Source organism: Lynx rufus, unplaced genomic scaffold (genome assembly GCF_022079265.1).
Source record: "Lynx rufus isolate CCGP_SWC_20201006 ecotype Redwood Valley unplaced genomic scaffold, mLynRuf1.p SCAF_31, whole genome shotgun sequence".
Classification (NCBI taxonomy): domain Eukaryota; kingdom Metazoa; phylum Chordata; class Mammalia; order Carnivora; family Felidae; genus Lynx; species Lynx rufus.
This window is the reverse complement of record NW_025814847.1, coordinates 4,491,839-4,510,025: the sequence shown is the minus strand read 5'-3', so window position 1 is coordinate 4,510,025 and position 18,187 is coordinate 4,491,839. Positions and strand designations below refer to the sequence as shown.

The 18,187-nt window shown below is 58.5% G+C and overlaps 1 protein-coding gene across 1 annotated transcript; it reads right to left on the bottom strand.

The window, feature by feature from the left end:
* Positions 1-615: 615 nt before the first annotated feature.
* On the bottom strand, positions 616-9,253 carry PKLR (pyruvate kinase L/R). The gene is made up of 11 exons (XM_047093057.1): positions 9,154-9,253; positions 8,014-8,196; positions 5,372-5,463; positions 5,131-5,262; positions 4,859-5,045; positions 4,232-4,502; positions 3,960-4,110; positions 3,511-3,663; positions 3,252-3,418; positions 2,353-2,534; positions 616-1,845 (listed from the first exon to the last, which is right to left on the bottom strand). The coding sequence occupies exons 1-11, from the start codon at positions 9,251-9,253 to the stop codon at positions 1,739-1,741; spliced, it is 1,725 nt and encodes a 574-aa protein (XP_046949013.1). The 3' UTR covers positions 616-1,738.
* Between the last annotated feature and the right edge of the window lie 8,934 nt (positions 9,254-18,187).

Genomic DNA, 18,187 nt, shown 5'->3' with positions numbered 1-18,187 from the left:
GACTCTAAGGCCTCCGAGCAGGGTGTTCCCCTGGGATAGTCCTGCCAGGCGCAGGCTCAGCCCCAGGCCCCCGCCTCACGAAGCACAAGTCCTTGTCCCCCCACCCCCCATCACTGCCAAGCAACTAGATGTCTCTGTTTCCCTGCCCTTGACCCCACAGGAACCACCTGCTGTGGCTTGACTTCTGTCTCCCTGGCACAGCCGGGCACTGCCAGTCACCTGTGCCTCCGCTGCTGTCAACAGATATCTTGGCTCCCCAGCGTGGGCACCCACCATCACTGCCGCGTGTGGCCCCTCCCCCTCCATGCCTCCTGCCCCCCCCCCCCACTACTGTGGGAACACCTGTCTCCTGTCAAGTTTGCTGCACCTTCTGTCCCTGTGGTACAACTGTCTTTGTAAACTGGGAGCAGCCTCTTCCCTGCCCCAGTGGTGTCCCCCTTGAGGCCAAGGGACGGTTGGCACGTCCCTATTTAATGTGCCAGCCTGGATCCCCCAGGTGGGGGGGCAAGCGGCCGAATCCTTAGGTGGCCATTTTTTTCTTTCCTTCCTCCCTTCCTTGTTTATTCTTATTTATTCAATCATGTAATAATTGTATTTATTCATTTGCTAGTTTTATTTATCATTAATTCATTTTATTCAGCCATTCCGTTATCCATCCCTCCCTACCTGTCCTTATAGGGTCCTCGCTCAGCTCTATCAGCAGGCAGCGATATTGAGCCCTCTCCCTACAGGGGGCTGCAGAAGGGTGGACTCTTGCTACTTTTAAGGGTTTTGTTCCGAGCTTAGAGTTTACCATTGGTGAGAGAGTAAGGGGAGGACCCGAGACATCCGAGCCTGGGGAAGGGCAGGCCCGTCAGTACCTTTGCCTTCCCAGGCACAAGGGAAATCCCTTACCCCACGTCCCAGGCCCCACGTCTGCTCTACAGTATCAGAGAATGCAGGGCCAGGACCCTAAGTCATCTTGCTCTCGGGTGAAGAGTCCTGGGTTGTATAATCACTCCCAAACAGCTGGGTTTAGAAAGAAGCTAGAGATACTTGTCTTGGCTCCTGGGTTGTGTGGGGACCAAGGTGGGCAGGAAGGAATGTCTGGGTGCAGGAGGAAGCAGCGGGGCCTCTGACCCAGCAAGGCACGAGGTGGGCATGAGAACAGCCAGGGAGCGGCCTACTTGTGAGAACAGTGACGAGATGAGCCCATGCGGCTCTCTGTGCTCCCCGGCACTGGTCTACCCCAGTTTCCCCCAGAACGGCGGTGCTTTGACGTCACTGTGTCACGGTGAGGAAAGAGGTGGCATTCTCCCCAGGAGATGCATGAGGGCCACACTGAGGGTATCAGACGGCATGGATACGGAACATTTTTTAAATGGTGACTTTGTGGAGACTGTGGACATGATGGCCCTGTTCCCCTCCTCCCTGCACCCCCCCCCCCCGTATGGGAAGCCCAGAGGAATAGAATTAACCAGTTAAGCTAGGATTAAAGGCTCAGAGCATCTTAGGCTGAGAGCATTGGGTGCAGGGACGGGAGGACTGGTGCTTCCAGATGGCCAGTGCTTAATTGGACACAGACTTAAGGGGCCTGCGTGAAATGGAGCGGGGAAGGGGCACCCTGGGATGGGGCTGGATGGCAGATGTGGCCTAGGCAGGGAGGGAGGAGAGCAGAGAAGACGGCCGTGGGACCGTAGGGGTGTGGGGTGGAGGGGGTGGGGGTCCGGGTTGGGCTGTGTCAGCGGGGCACGGCATCTCAGGACACGCTCAGCACCCTCATGATGTTGGTGTAGCCAGAGCCAGGTCGCCAGCCTGTCACCACAATCACCAGGTCCCCGACGCGGAGGAAGCCATGGAGCTTTCCTAGCAGGGGTGCGGGAGGAAGATGACCATCAGCCGTTGGGGGACGCTGGCCAGCCCCCCAGTGAGAACCAGCCGCCACCCTCCGTCTCCTCCAGTGCACAGTGTCCCATAGGTGGCGCCACAGAGAGTGTGTCCACGGGGCAGTGCGGGCCGGGTGGCTAAGTACTGGGCCTGCTGTCAGTGCTGCCACGCCCCCGGGAAGAGACGGAGTATGATCACAGCCACACAGCTGGGGGGACGGGGTCCCCCTTGTACTCTCACCTCTTCCTCCTTACGTCCCATCCAGCTCCAGCAGCGGCAGCTGGGCCGACCCCTCTCCCACTGCCCTCCTCAGTGTGTCCCCTGGCCCCCGGAGGCCCAAATAGCCTGGTGTCTTAGTGACCTTCTCAGGGAAAATCTGGGACCAGAGGAGGGAGGCGAGGCCCTTCGAGTGGGTGTGGAAAGTGGGGTCGGGGGCCTGATGACACAGACCTAGGGCTGGGTGGGGAGGAAACCGAGGTGGCTCACCACTCTCAATGCCAAATTGGACCCGGTGATCCACATCGTCTGCCCAGATGGCCTCTGGAGGTTTACCGTAGAGCACGGGGAAGACCCCTCGGAACAGGTGGGCCTGCCGGGCAGCCTGGGCAGAGCGGGTGACGGCAATGACCATTGCCCGAGGTCGGTACCGAGACAGCAGCTGTGCTGAGCTGCAGGAGGTGGAGAAGGTCTCAGAACAGTGAGGCAGTAGTGAGCCAGGAAACAAGAGTTGGGGTTCTGGTCCCAGGTGTCACAAACAAGCTGTGTGGCCCTGGGTAAGTCATCATATACCTCCGGGCCTTGTTTTTCTCACCTGTAAAATGGGCATAAGAATGCCTGCCCTTCTTACCACATAAGGAAGATAAGACACAATGAAGGATATATCGAGGCAGATAATAAGAAACTTCTGGAGAAACATGAAACCCTATCGTACTTAACTCACAAACGTCTCTTGTTAATCCTGACGACTCCACGAGAAAAAGTGGTCTATGGAGCCTGGGTGACTTACCCGAGGTCTCAGGGCCGATTTGAGAGCAAAGACTTGAACTAAAACCTTCTGGGACCTTCTGGAACATTCAGCATTGTAAGGCTTTGTGGGGTGAATGTAGAGGACTTGCTCAGGGGCCCTAGATGCCCAGATGGCCTGGAAGCCAACGTGCCCAGTGATGTCACACTGCCCTTCCAGCTCCCTGGAGCTCGCTGGCACAGTTCCTGCTGTGCCCAAGGCCCGCCCCTGCTGGCCCCCCCACTCTCCTGGAGCTCCCTCTGCTCTGGCCCCAGAATCCTATCCTTCGTCTCTGATGACAAGGCCGAACCCAGGCCCGGGGCCCGTCCCAGTGTGCCCCTGACCCAAAGCTCTCTCTCGGTGCTGCCGGCGTCCTCCTTACCGGCCAGACTTGCTCAGCACGACAATGGCAGCAGCACAGCACTTGAAGGAGGCCTCCACCGCGCCGATGGCAGTGACCTCAGTGGGATCCCGGCTCAGTGGCGCCACCCGGCGCAGCTCCTCAAACAGCTGCCGGTGGTAGATGGCAGCCTCGGCCTCCCGGGCGATCTGCAAACACCGGGAGGTCAGGCGGGGGCGGGGCGCTGGAGCCCGGAAGGGGCGGGGCTTCCGGCGCATCCGTCTCGGTGGGGCGCCCCTACCGCGTGCTGCATCTTTACGGCCTCCACGGGAAATTTGCCCTTGGCGGTCTCCCCCGACAGCATGATGCAGTCCGCCCCGTCCAGCACAGCGTTCGCTACATCGCTCGTCTCTGCCCGGGTCGGCCGGGGCTTGGCGATCATGCTCTCCAGCATCTGGGGGACATCTGGGCGTCAGAGCGGTAGCAGTCACACTCTGCCTGGGGTCCCTGCCCAAGCTACTTCTCTGCCACTCTCAGAGGGCCCTGAAAGCCAGGGTCACGGCCACAAACTGTGTGACTCTGGCTGTCCCGTTTCCTCGTCTCAAAACGCGGGCTCACGGTCTCTCTTCCCAGCTCGGTCGCTTGAGGATCAAACACTGGACGGCAAAATGTGCCAGAGACCGAAGGTGAGGATGTTCACCCTCCCCCAGCCCAGAGAGCGTGCGGGGTCCCCGAGGGCTCACTCCAGACCTGCGTGGCACACACAACGGGCTTGCCCGCCAGGTTGCAGCGTCCGATCATCATCTTCTGAGCCAGGAAAACCTTCTCAGGTGGGATCTCGATGCCCAGGTCTCCTCGAGCCACCATGATGCCGTCGCTCACCTCCAGGATCTCATCAAACCTGGGCGGTTGGGGTGTCAGGGCTGAGGAAGCGCCAGGAGACGCCAGGGAGAGGCAGGCTGGAGAAGAGGCAGGGCTTGGGGGATGGCTGGGGCCTGGTGGGGACAGGGACCAAGCCTCACCTCTTCACGCCTTCGTGGTTCTCGATTTTGCTAATGATCTTGATGTTCCGTCCTTCCGGCCCCAGAACTTCCCGGATGGCAGCCACGTCACTGGCTTTCCGCACAAAGGAGGCAAACACGATGTCTACCTCATGCTCCACCCCGAAGCGCAGGTCCCGGGCATCCTGCTCGGACAGCCCCGGCAGGTCCACCTGGGTTCCGGGCAGGTTCACGCCCTTGCGGCTGCCCAGGACGCCGCCGTTCTCCACGTGGGTCTCCAGCCCCTCCGGGCCTGCAGGCATGGAAAGAGCCAGCGCAGGTCAGGGGCGAGCCGGGGGCAGAGTCGTGGAGGGCGGGCACGGGGCGTGGGCCCCCAGGAAATCAGGAACCCGCGTCCTATTGTCTGGCCACCTTGGGGCCTGGGCCGTGCACGGAACAGGCACCGGTGGGCGTCCGTGGGAGGGACGACTAACCCGGCAGTCCGGCCCCAACCCGGGCTGAGCCCTCAAGCCTGGACCCCGCGGGCTCCGGGGACGGGTGGGGGAGGGCGCTGGCCAGGGGCGGGGGCGGCGGGTCTACGAGGCGAGGGGGCCAGGGAGAAGGAGCGCACCCCGCGTCCCCGCGGCTGGGGCGGAGGCCCATCCGCACCGATTTTCTGCACCTGGAGGGAGATGAGCCCGTCGTCTATGTAGATGCGGCTCCCCACCGACACGACCTTGACGATATTGGGGTAGTCTACCCACACGGTGTTCGCGTCCCCCCGCGTCCGGAACGCCGGGTCCACGGTCACCAGCACCCGGGAGCCCTTCACTAGCTCCACTTCGGTCTCGGGGCCCTAGGGGCGGGGCCAGAGGGGCCGTGAGACCCGCCCCCGGGCCCCCCCCACCCCCGGGCCCGCCCCCAAGCCCCGCCCCTCTCACCCCCCGCAGGACCCCGGTGCGTATCTCGGGTCCCTTGGTGTCCAGAGCGATGGCCACGGGTCGGTAGCTGAGCGGAGAAGTTGCAAAGCTCTGCACGGCCTCCCGGATGTTGGCGATGGACTGAGCGTGGTACTGCGGACCAGCGAGCGGGCGTTTCAGGGGAAGGTCGCCAGGGCCGCCCCCCCCCCCCCGTCCCGCGCGGGCCTTGGCCCCGCCCACCCGGCCCCGCCCCGCCCCGCACCTCGTGGGAGCCGTGCGAGAAGTTGAGGCGCGCAATGTTCATCCCGGCCTTGATCATCTCCTTGAGGCGCTCCACCGACTGCGAGGCCGGCCCTGGAAGCGGGGATCCGCTCAGGCGACCGACCTGCTTCCCAAAGCCGGGGTGGGGGGGGGGAGCAAACCCATCACCGCGCCACGGGAGACCCGACCTTTATTCCCTGAGCAGCCTCTACTCCCCCGTCAGCAGCTCTGCTCCCCTCCAGCCAACACCTGCCTCCCGGGGGTGGGGGCGCTGTGGGGGGCTCGGAGGGGAGCGTCCTCAGCCGGCGGCGATGTAGGTGCTGCGGGCCAGGGGTCCCCCGGCGCGGGAGGGGGCACGGCAGGAGACGGCTGCCGGGTGGGGCATTTGGGGTCCGTCTGGGCCTTTGGAGCCGAGAGGCCTCCTAGGCCCGAGCGAGCTGCCCTCCCACCCCCCCGGCTCTGCCGACCTCCCCAGCCCGAGCGAGCCATCCGTGCTCTCCTCTCTACTGGAGCGTTCCCATCAGCACGGAAGCCTGTGTTCTCGGTTTCATCACCAAAGACCCTCTGAGCCCCAGTTCCCCTCCGGCTCCAGCCCTGTCTCCTTGCTCTCCTTTGAAGAAAAACTCGTCGCAGGAGTTCTCCGAGCTCGCTGCCTCTGATCCTCCCCCGCCCCCTGTTCTTCCTTGTTCGGGCTCCAGTCGGCGCTGGCCTCCCGCCTCGCCGGCCCCTCTTCCTGCGAGGGTCACCGGGAACCTCGGTGTCGCTAAATGCAGCCACTGGCCCCTCGGCAGCACCTGACACGCGTCCTCACGTGGCTTCCAGGACGCGCCCCTCCTGGCTTCCTGCTCCCGGGGCGGCCGCTCCTTCTCTGCCTCTCTCGCTCCCCCCCTCCCCTCGCCCTTAACATCAGATGCCTGATTCTCTTCGCTCCCTTGGTGGTAGTCTGGTGGCTTCAAATGCCATCTAGATGCTGGCACCTCCCACATTTATATCTGCCACTCGGACCCTGCCCCAAACCCAGACCTGTGTTTCTGGTTGACTCTGTGCCCCTCAAACCCCCCCGCCCCTAGCGAGCTCCTATCTCCTCCCCTCAAAACCTCTCCTCCACCGTCTTTCCTGCTCAGTTGAAAATGCGACCTTCTAGTTGACTCCTCTCTGGTTCCTTCTTCAGCCCCACCCCCACGCCATGTCCGACCCATCTGGAAATCCTGTCAACTCTGTCTTCCAAATGCATTCGGAACCCCGTCTTGTCTCACCACCGCCACTGCCCCTACCTGGTCTGAGTCAGAAACACTGCAGGAGGGGCGCCTGGGTGGCTCAGTCCGCCAAGGGTGGGACTTGATCTCTGGTTGGTTGGTTCAAGCCCGGCGTCGGGCTCTGTGCTGACAGCTCAGAGCCTGGAGCCTGCTTCCCATTCTGTGTCTCCCTCCCTCTCTGGCCCTAACCCCCTCGCATTCTGTCTCTGTCTCTCTCAAAAATAAATAAACAAAAAAAAATTTTTTTTAATTTTTAAGGGGCACCTTGGTGACTCAGTCGGTCGAGCGTCCGACTTCGGCTCAGGTCATGATCTCCCAGTTCGTGAGTTCGAGCCCCACGTCAAGCTCTGTGCTGACAGCTCGGAGCCTGGAGCCCGCTTCCGATGCTGTGTCTCCCTCTCTCTCTGACCCTCCCGCGCTCACACACTGTCTCTCTCTCAAACATCAACATTAAAAAAATTAAAAATCTTTTTTAAAAATTAAAAAAAAAAGCACCTCAGCAGCCACAGGGGCTCTTGCTCCCACCGCCACCCCAGTCTCCCCAGTACAGCCAGGGCGGCCCTCGTGGGAGGCCAGCCATTCTCCTGCTCATTGCTGGGCCATCGTCTCCCACTTCTCTGGGTGGGGGGCCCCACCCAGACCCTGACAGTGGCCACCAGGCCCTACATGGCCTTCTTCTCTCCACAATACCTTCATCCTGCCACTCTCCCCTTGATGTCTTCTAACCGTCCCGGCCTCTTTGACTCAGGGCCTGTGCGCTGGCTGCCCCCTGGTCTGGAACTCTCCCCCACCCGCCACAGACACCGCCCTCCTCACATCTCCTTCCGTCTCTGCGCAGATCTGATCTTCTCCCCGCTTGGGACGGCAGCCTGCCCTTCCGCCCCCCGCCCTGGGGTCCCTTCCTCCACTCCATTTTTCTCTTTTCCATTGTTCGTATCACTTTTTCACGTGCTAAATAGTTTACTCCTTTTTAAGTTATTATGTTTAGCATTTTTCCATTTTTATTATTTTGAGAGAGAGAGGAAAAGAGCACACGTGGCAGAGGGTCAGAGCGAAGGGGAGACAGAATCCCAAGCAGCCTCTGCAACAGCGCAGAGCCCGATGTGGGGCTCGAACCCAGAAGCTGGGAGATCGTGACCTGAGCCGAGGTCAAGAGTCGGACGCTTAGCTTAACTGACTGGGTCACCCCGGTGCCCCTACGGTTAGTATTTACCGTCTCACCCGGCTGGGTTGTCAGCTCCCCAAGGGTCGGGATCTTTGCTTCGCTGATCTACCCCCAGGGCCGGGGCCTGACACCTTGGCTACCGAGCGCTCAACAAGTATCTGTTGAATGAATGACCCGGTCTGAGATCCGGGAGGCTGGCGGGGGGGGGGGGGGGTTGCTTACCGATGGTGGCGATGATGCAGGTACTGCGGGCGGCCACGGGCTCCGAGTCGATGTCCAGCAGGCACAGGTGCTCCAGGAAGGTGTCCGCCATGGCGGCCGACAGCTGCTGCCGCTCGAAGAAGGCCGTGCCCAGCTCGTGGGCCAGCTGGGCCCCGCTGACCCGCCGTAGGTACCCGGCTGGCCCTGCAGCAGAAGAGGGCTGTGTGGGCCCCCGCCTCACCGCCCTCCCCCCTTCATCCCAGCGCTGCGCTCCCGCCCTGAGCGCTCCAGGTTTCCCGGGGTCCTTCCTCGGGCCTGGGCACTCTACATGCATTACCCTCCCTAGTTCCAAGGATCCTGTGGAGCAAGTACCGTTACGTGCTCTACAAGTGTCCCCACTTTCCAGAGAAGGAGACAGGGGTTGAGGAAGATTGAATAAATTGCCCCAGATCATAGAACTTCTAAGTAACAGAGATGGGATGCATGTCCGGGTCTGACCCACTCCGGCCTGCCCTCACAACCCCGACCTCCCGCCCTTCAGCTGCTGACTTCCCTCAGCCTCGGCCCGTCGCCATCTCTGGTCCACACTGACTGCTCATTGTCCAGAATCACCCAGTCCCCTTTCCTAAGGTTCCTGTTTTCTTCCTTCCAATGGGTGGACTTCCCGAGCCCCTCCTCTGAGTTCCCCAGCCCCTTCAATGCTACTCTGGTCCCAGGGTCCCCGGAGCTTGGCCCGGCCCAGCCCAGAGGAGCCCCACGTCCAGCCGCACCCTCCATGCTCCGGGTGCCCGCCTGTCTCTGGGTGTCTGCCCCACACTGTCTGTGGCCGAGGCACGAGGCACGAGGCTAGGGAGCAGTTGTGCGTGCTGGTTAAAGTGTCACCACCGGGGGCCAGAGTCCAGGCAACACGGGCAGACCCCGTGGTTCCCGTGCGGCAGGCTCCTGTGTGCTCTGCCTACAGGCGCTGGGAAAGAGGCTCAGGCCAGGGCCCAAAACTTAACACCGGGGAGACTCCAATAAACACAGACCCACCCCCGCCCCCGCCCCAATGCCAAGGCCCTCTCGGCCGGCAGCAGATGTCTATTATTTGTATCTCTACCTCCGCTCCTGATTTCCACCCTCGTTGCCTCCTATGCAGTGGCTTCTGTTGCCTCTCCTTACCTCCCGGAGCCCCAATCAGGACGGTATTTATGAAGGCCCTTAGGGAATTCGAGATCCTTGACCAAACGTCCTGGGGTGGCACATTCTCCTGGCGGGACATGCTACAAAGGGAGGGGCTGTGTGTGGGGTGGAGCATGACAAAACTACTGTCTTATCTAAGGGGCCAGAGAAGAGAAGAGGGGCACGCCCTGCTGGCTGCCCGGGTCCCCACACGCTGTCCCTCCCCCAGGCTTGCACGCGCTCTGCCCCGTCTCCTGGCATTCCCCGTCTCTCATCCATTTGCCCCGATAAGTCTTCAATCCACTCATGCTGTCATCAACCTGAATAGACATTTTGGTGATGTGGCCCCTTTTCCTTTGTCCTTTATTGAAATGAGCCCTAGATGAATCCGGGAACAGGAGGATTTAGGGTAGAGACTGGAGCCTGAAGGGAGGGCTTGGGGAGCACTTTGATGGTGTGGGGACAGTCTCTGGACGGGCTCTGATGGCATCGCCGTCACCGGGACACCGGCTACCTTTTGCTCATTGACCAATGCTTATGGACCACCTACTTCGTGCCAGGTCCTGAGGATACAACGGTGGGCAAAACAGGGCCTTTGTCCTCTATGGAATTAGCAGTGTGGGGAGACAGCCTATAAACAAGCACCAAAGAAATGAATATAGAACCACAAAGTTTGTAAGTGCTGTTAAAGAACAGATCAGGGTGTCAGAGCAGCAAAGTCAACAGGGAGGAAAGAGAGAAATGTATTTTATTTTAAAGTTTATTTAGGGGCATCTGGGTGGCTCAGTCGGTTAAGTGTCCAACTTCCGCTCAGGTCATGATCTCACAGCTCGCGAGTTTGAGCCCCGCGTCGGGCTCTGGGCTGACGGCTCGGAGCCTGGAGCCCGCTTGGGATTCTGTGTCTCCCTCTCTCTCTGCCCCTTCCCTGCTCGCGCTCTGTCTCTCTCTCTCTTCCTCAAAAATAAACATTAACAAAATTTTAGGGGCGCCTGGGTGGCTCAGTCAGTTAAGCGTCCGACTTCAGATCAGGTCATGGTCTCGTGGTTTGTGGGTTCGAGCCCCGCATCGGGCTCTTTGCTGACAGCTCGGAGCCTGGAGCCTGCTTCGGATTCTGTGTCTCCCTCGCTCTCTGCCCCTCCCTCACTCACACTCTGTCTCTCTTTCCTTCAAAAATAAATAAACATTAAAAAATATTTAAAAAAATAAATTTTAAAGTTTGTCTATGTATTTTGAGAAGGGGGAGGAGCAGAGAGGGAGAGGGAGAGAGAGAATCCCAAGCACGCCCCATGCCCAGCTCCAAGCCCCACGTGGGGCTCGATCCCATGACAAGGAGATCACGACCTGAGCCGATACCAAGAGTTGGACACGCAACCGACTGAGCCATCCAGGTGTCCTGAGAAATGGATTTTAGGTGAGACGGTTTGGTCAGGCCTCTTTGAAGTGTGATCATATTTAAGTTGAGATTTGAAGGATGAGAAGGAACTGGTGGGGACAATTGGAAGAAAGGAGTTTTTTTTTTTTTGTTTTGTTTTTTTTAAATTTTTTTTTCAACGTTTATTTTTATTTTTGGGACAGAGAGAGACAGAGCATGAACAGGGGTGGGGCAGAGAGAGAGGGAGACACAGAATCCGAAACAGGCTCCAGGCTCCGAGCCATCAGCCCAGAGCCTGACGCGGGGCTCGAACTCACGGACCGCAAGATCGTGACCTGGCTGAAGTCGGACGCTTAACCGACTGCGCCACCCAGGCGCCCCGGAAGAAAGGAGTTTTTCTGTGGGGTTGGAAATAATATGTGTCGATGCTCTGAGGAGAGAAAAGGCCTAGTCCTGGGGGCCGGGGGGGGGGGCACTGACGCCGTGTGCCCGGTGGAGGGGCGTATGTGCAGGGGTCAGGAGGCCGGGTGCCCGGCGGAGGGGCATGGGCCCTGTGAGACTGGAGACACAGCAGGGACTGGGAGGGCACCGGTGGAGTGGCCTGACGCAGCGGACACTGTAGATCTCTGTCACTGGCAGGTGGGGATCACAGAGTAGCAGCGGCCAGGGTGAGGAGCAAGCCCGGGGGGAGGCAGTGGAGAGACGGATGTGCGACGTGTCTGGACAAGAGCACGCAGGGTGGAATGATGGATGCGGGGACAGGCAGACGGAGACTTCCATCCCCTGAAGGATGGCGCTGGGTGGGGTCTGGCTTGACCAGTCGGGTAGATGGCAGTGCCATCTACTGAGACCAGTAACCAGTTTGTGGGAGAAACATTCAAGGTTTTAGTTTTATTTTTTTTTTTTTGAGAGAAAGAGCACGAGTGGGGGAGGGGCAGAGAGAGCGGGGAAGGGGGACAGAGGACCCAAAGCGGCTCTGCTCTGACAGTAGGGTCCGATGCGGGGCTTGAACTTAGAAACCGAACCGCGAGACCATGACCTGAGTCCAAGTGGAACGCTCAACCAACCGAGCCACTCAGGCGCCCCTCAAGGTTTCAGTTTTAGCCAGGCTAAGTTCAAGGTGCCAATTAATCGTTAAATCCCCAAGCAGACATTAGGATGTGTGCATTGAGCACCGTGGGTGTGCTGGGCCAGTGTTCGGCACCTCACGGGTATCTTCTATCACCGTGACAGCCTAGAAGGAAGGGAGGATCGATAGCCTGTTTGATGGGGAGGAGACTGAGGCTCGCAGGGCGTGCCAGCATCTTCTGTCGCCACTCCAGATCCTTCCTCTACCCTTGTCCGCTCTGTCAGGGGGCCAGGAGGCTGAAGGCTCGTCCGTGGCTTCTGTTGGGCTTGGCCACAGAACAGGAGATGGGACGGAGGAGAGGGAGGCTGGGCATTCCACACACTCCCCCCCCCCCCCGCCTCCCTGCCAGGATGCTGTAGGTCACCGCTGCCACCAGAGACCCTCTCCAGATTCTAGGGGCTCTTCTCTCCCCATCCCCTGGGCCCCCAAAGTGGCACTAAGCCCACTGTTTCTAGATCTGGGGTAATGCTCTGTCCCCTGTGGTTCAGCAGCACCCTGTGCACACCTTTGGATATAACCCTGCTAGGAGACGTTGCTCAATTTATCTGATTGGAGAGAACCCTTAGTTCCTGATGGAACCCTGCCTGATACACTTTGGGGCTAGAGATCTTGTCGACAGTGGAGCTGGGATTCGGACTCAGAGTGGTTGCAGAGGCTGAGCTGTAGCTCCTAAGCACTATCCCTCCCGTCAGACTCTAGTTGGAAAAAGAAAGGGGTTAGGTAGCAGGAGGGACTTACGAAGGGGAATGAGCACGGATCCAAGGCTCAGTTTCTATTTAAAATTTTTTTTAACCTTTATTTATTTTTGAGACAGAGAGAGAGAGCATAAACGGGGGAGGGTCAGAGAGAGGGAGACACAGAATCCGAAACAGGCTCCAAGCTCTGAGCTGTCAGCACAGAGCCCGACGCGGGGCTCAAACTCACAGATTGCGAGATCACGACCTGAGCCGAAGTCGGACGCTTAACCGACTGAGCCACCCAGGCGCCCCCTAGGCTCTGTTTCTAGAAGACAGGAGAAATAAAGATGGCTGAAAGCTGTAACCAGAGGGAAGGGACGTAACAGACTTTAGGGACTGGGGAATTAGGACTTGTGCTCGGGGGTTGGGGAGGGACATGGGATGTTTAAGGCTGGCCTGGCAACTTCAGACAGAATGGAAGGCCACCTGGGAGGAGACTCCGGGAGATCCAAGCCCCAAGCAGCTTAACAGGAGGTGGGGTTGATGCCCGAGAGCAGGCCCTGTCCTACAGAGGGACAAAAGCTTTGACCTGAAATCGGGTCAAAGAGGAAAAGCATTCTGGCTGACCCCCGGCCCACAAGCAACCGCACCATGTGAGACGTATTTTGCGCCTCATCCAGGGCCAGGCAGCTCTGCGCAGGAGGCCCGCAGGCGACAAAACCAGGCCCACAGGCCTGCACATCCCAGCGGGACCGGACTGTCTGGCTCTGTCCCATGAGAGCCCTCCCACACCCCGAGACGCGCACATGGCTGCCCCACGCTGGGTCCTGAAAGTCAGGCCCCCCGCCGCGGGACCGGGGACAGACAAGAACGCTGGCAGTTAGGTTTCACAAAGTGGGTCGGGCCGGTGACCGTGTGGTGTTCAGGACACAGAGGGGACAGGAAGGGTGGCGGGTTGTGTGTGAGGGAGGGGGTCAGGAGGTTGCACCCTGGTGGCCTCAGGGTTGCTGCAAGAGGTCAAGGACAGAGAGTGCCCAGCGCCGGTACACGTGCACACAGACACTCCCAGTCCGCCCACGCGCACGCGCACCCTACCCCCGAACCGGCGCTTCCACCCCCGCACAGACACGCTCTCTCACACGCGCACAAGGTCCCCCCCCTGCCCCCCAGCTTGAGGACGCTCGCTCGGCAACACGACCCCGGCCGGCCGGCTGGGGGCGCCTGAGAGCTGCCCCGGGGCCCTTGAGGCGTCAGGGGCCCGCCCCCGCCGGCCCGACACTCGGAGCGTCGGTTTTCTCTTCTGTCGAGACAGACCAGCTTCCCCGCGGGGCGCGGTAACCGGCGGCCGCGTTGCCGCTGTTGTGGATGTGCGCCTGGCGGCCGTCTCCGACCTCCGGAATCAGAATATGGGGGGTGGGCCCTGCGGCTGTATTTCCAAACGTTCCAGAATTTGAATTCGTTCAAACATATTTACGTTTATTTGCATAAACACTTGTGCAATATGCAAAACTCAGAGGTCCAGCGTATGGGTGAAGTTTCTCCCTTCCCGCCCCCAGCCCCGCCCCCAGCCCCGCCCCCGCCTCTCAGCCCTCCCCCCGCTCCAGGACGTTCTACCAGATTTCTGGAGTTTCTGGGTCTTCTCTCAGAAATGGACTATACAGGTACAAACAATATATATCCCTCCCCTCCCTTTTAGATATAAGAACATTTTGTTTTATTATGATTTTTTCACCCATCGATGCCCAATGTGGGGCTCGAACGCGCGACCCTGAGATCAAGGGTCACTCGCTCCACTGACTGAGCCAGCCAAACACCACAACCTGTCCCTTTTTTATGCAACTGGTAGCAGGGCACTGTACCCTCCATTCTGTACCCCACCTTACCCAAGAGCTTGGACTCTGTGCATATGGAGAGAGCCCTTAGTTTTGCGCAGGACGTTTGTAATGGCCTCTCGGAAACTCCTCCGTGATCTCTGCCCAGAGAGCAGCTATAGGCTGAGGCCAGTCCAGGCCCAAGTCTCTTTGAGGTTTTCGAAAAATTGTGTAAAATATACACAGGCTATAAATTACCAGGGCACCCAGTTGCCTCAGCCGGTGGAGCGAGCGACCCTTGATCTTGGGCCGTAAATCCCAGCCCTATGTTAGGTATAGAGATTACTTAAAAATAAAATCTTCTAAAATTTACCATTTAACCATTTTTAGGTGTACCATTCAGCGGTGTCGAGTACATTCACAATTTTGGGCACTATTTCCAAAATTTTCTCACCGACTCAAACAGAAACTTCTGTCCTCGTGAAACACTAACTCCCCGTGCCCACCACCCGCTCCCCCCCCACCTCTATTCTCCTTCGTGTCTCTATGGGTTTGTCTACTCTAGGGACCTCGTGCAAGTGGGACCGCACACTTCTAGTCGACGGCTCCTTTCACTTAGCACGTTTCCACGGTTCCGCCATATTGTAGCAGGTGTCAAATTTCCTTCCTTTTTAAGGCTGAATAATATTCCACAGTCAATCTAGCCCACACTGTGTTTCTCCCTTCATGTGTGAACGGACCCTCGGGTTGTTCCCGCCTGTCGGCTGGGGTGAATGTGTTGCCGTGGACGCGGGTATATGGCCTGGAGCCTTACGTGAAGGCCTGACTCATTTCCCCCGGACTCTGGTGTTGCCTGTGGCGAGAAGAGGGACAGGGGTCTGGAGAGGAGGGGCGGAGGAAGCAAACACAGCCCACCGATGACCCCCCTCGCACAGAGTGCAGCTGACGGCCTTATGAGGCCCTCCTCCTTCCCAGTACGCCCCCACCCCCCTCCCCTGCTCAGTCGCTTTAACGCAGGCACAGTGGCCTCCACCTTTCCCACACGAGGCAGGGCGGCTGCCCCAACGTGCCCTCCCTGTCTGTGGGGCCTGTCCTCCCCCCTGCTGGCCTAACCGCTCGCTGCTTCTGGCCCATTTTTTTCTTTCCAGGCGCCGCTGGCCGCTGAGGCCTTTTCCAAGCACCCATTGACCACTGCGGGCTTCCCCTATGCTTTGCTGCCCTCCCCTCCTCAGCTGTGACACACTTGACTTGTTGGACATGTTCCCACCCCACTTAGAAAATCCAGTCCAGGACAATGTGTCTGCGGTGCCCTGGTCTATTCCTAGTGTCCAGCAGGGGCTCAGTAAGTGACTTTGCGTGGCCAGGGGCCCAGCTCTCAGGGTGACTCAGCTGCTCCAGCCTCTCCCCTGGGATATGGACCCTCATGTCCAGTGGCCCGTCTCCCACCCTGCGGGGCAACTTCCTCCTGGACCTTCTGCTGCAGCCAAGTCAGCCTCTTTTCCCTTCCTTCCCTCACTCCCTTCCCTCACTCATTTCCCTCACTCCCTTTCCTTCCTCACTCTGACCTGCCCCTCTCCACTGTGTCTGTATCTTAGTGAACCTGAGAGCCTCCCACTACCCAAAGCTAAGCTCAGTCAGCAAAACCTGTACATTCCAAACATTTCCCAAACCCTCCCTCTCACCCTGTGCAGTGATCCCTACCATTGCTGGTAGGGCCCCACCCCCACCCCGCCAGGGGCCCTCCCACCGGGGTCAAAGTTGTCTACAAATCAGGTCTGACTACTCTGCTCTGACCTAGGACCTCGCTGGCTTGTCAGGGCAGGCAAAGACCCAGCTCACTTCTCTGCTACTCTAGCTGCACCCCTCCCTTTCTGCATTCCCTGGCTCGCCCCTCCCCACACTCCCCAACCGTGACTTGCTCTCTCTCAGTGCCACGACCTTGCACACAATGTTCCCTATACCTGTGTGTCCTTCTTTATCTTCTCTGTTAAACAAAATTCCTGTTCAACCACCCCAGTTTCACCTCCCTTCTGTCATCATTAGATAGGTTTCTTACCTCCTTCTTCAGTTACACTTAAGATACTTATCAACAGGGGTGTAGAGCTTACTTAAGTACATAAATAAATAAATCAATGGGGCGCCTGGGTGGCTCAGTGGGTTGAGTGTCCCACTTCTGATTTCGGCTCAGGTCGTGATCTCATGGTTCGTGAGTTCAAGCCCTGTGTTGGGCTCTGCGCTGACAGCACGGAGACTGCTTGGGATTCTCTCTCTCTCCCTCTCCCTCTGCCCCTCCCCTGCTCATGCTCTGTCTCTCAAAATAAATAAACATGAAGAAAAAAAAAAGGTTAGGTAATTAACCCTATTCACACAACCAATAAGGATTTGAAGTAGAGTTTGAGGGGTGCCTGGGTGGCTCAGTCGGTTAAGCATCTGACTTTGGCTCAGGTCATTATCTCATGTTTCATGAGTTCGAGCCCCACATCAGGCTCTCGGCTGTCAGCACAGAGCCTGCTTTGGGTCCTCTGTCTCCCCCCACTCTCTCTGCCCCTCCCCTGTTTGTGCGCTCTCCCTGTATCTCTCAAATTAAATAAATAAACTTAAAATTTAAAAAATGAAGTAGAGTTTGAACCCAGGAACACATCTTCCTGCCCATTTCTTCCCTTGAGCCCTGGAGGCTTCTCAGGGGGCTAGGGGAGGGGCTGGCCCCAGGATCTTCTCTCTTCCCAGGGAAGGTGTGTTTAGGAGGCCTTCCCCCCATGGTCCTGCCCAGCGTTTCCCAGCAAGGGTTAGGCTGGCACGGGAGAGCTCAGGGCTCTTATCCTACCCACACTGATCTAGAGTCTCCAGACATCTCCCAAGCCCCCTAGGGAAGATCACTTCCTGGAGGTCCCAGGCTGGGGATGAGGGAATGAGAGTTCTCCTTTGGTTCTTTAGTTCTGGGGGACCCTGCCTTCCCCATGTTAATCCTCTCTCCCATTTCCTTAACCTGGAGTTTGCAATGAGAATGAATTAATAACTCCTTGGATTTCAGTGGACTTGAATATTTATAAAGTCTTTCCCCCTAGTTTGCCACTTTTGACGGTCCACTCCGCTCTATAAGCTAGTCGCATAGGACATGTGTGCTTTGATTCATTAAGACTGCACCCAGGCCTCCGAAAATACGCCAGTGTCCTCAATGGACTTCGGAGCCCACTCCGAGAAGTCACGGGACTTGCTGAAGTTCACCCAGCTGCTTACGGTGGGGCCAGGGCTTGCACCCGGCAGCATTTAAGCCCAGGGATCCTACTTCAGCTGCGCTAGGAACTGAAAGGACCCGGCCTAGAACCAGTTTCTCTTCCCGTGAGCTTCAATCACTCCTCTCCCTGGGGGCGAGCTAGCTGGGAGCCGCACCCAACTCCCTTCAGACCACAGAGGACAAGCCAGGTGGATGTTGAAACATCCAGAAGCTCTCCCAGAGTTGGCCCTCCGCCTCCCCCTCTACCCACCACCTAGGAGGCCGTGCCCCTTCCTGAAGCGCCTTCCCCCAGTCTGCTCTCTGTACCATTTGCTCTCTGGACCTCTTGGGGATTCCGGCCACTCCTGGGCCGGTCTCTCCTCGGTATCCGTATCCTTCGTTAATTTTCCACCCGCCCGCAGTCACTGAGCGGGACAGCAGTAGTGACCCAGGGCCTTGGCAGAGAGAGGGCAAGGGAAGGAAGGGGTGGGTCTGGGGGCAGAATCCACAGGCTCCTCCGAGGCAGCTGTGGTGAGGTGTGCAGATTCACAGGCAGATGAAGTGGACTCTGGGAGTGTCTGCGTGTGACCTGGGTGGTAGTTTACTGGGTGATGACAAGGGACCTTTTCTGGGCCTCCCTCTAGTTCTCCAGGTAAAGCACATGATTTCTGACTTCCAGGTTTTTTTTTTTAAGTCCATTTATTTGTTTTGAGAGAGAGAGAGAGAGAGAGAGAATCCCAAGCAGGCTCCATACTGGCAGCGCAGAGCCTGACTTGGGGCTCGAACTCACAAACAGCGAGTGAGATCGTGACCTGAGCTGAAACCAACAGT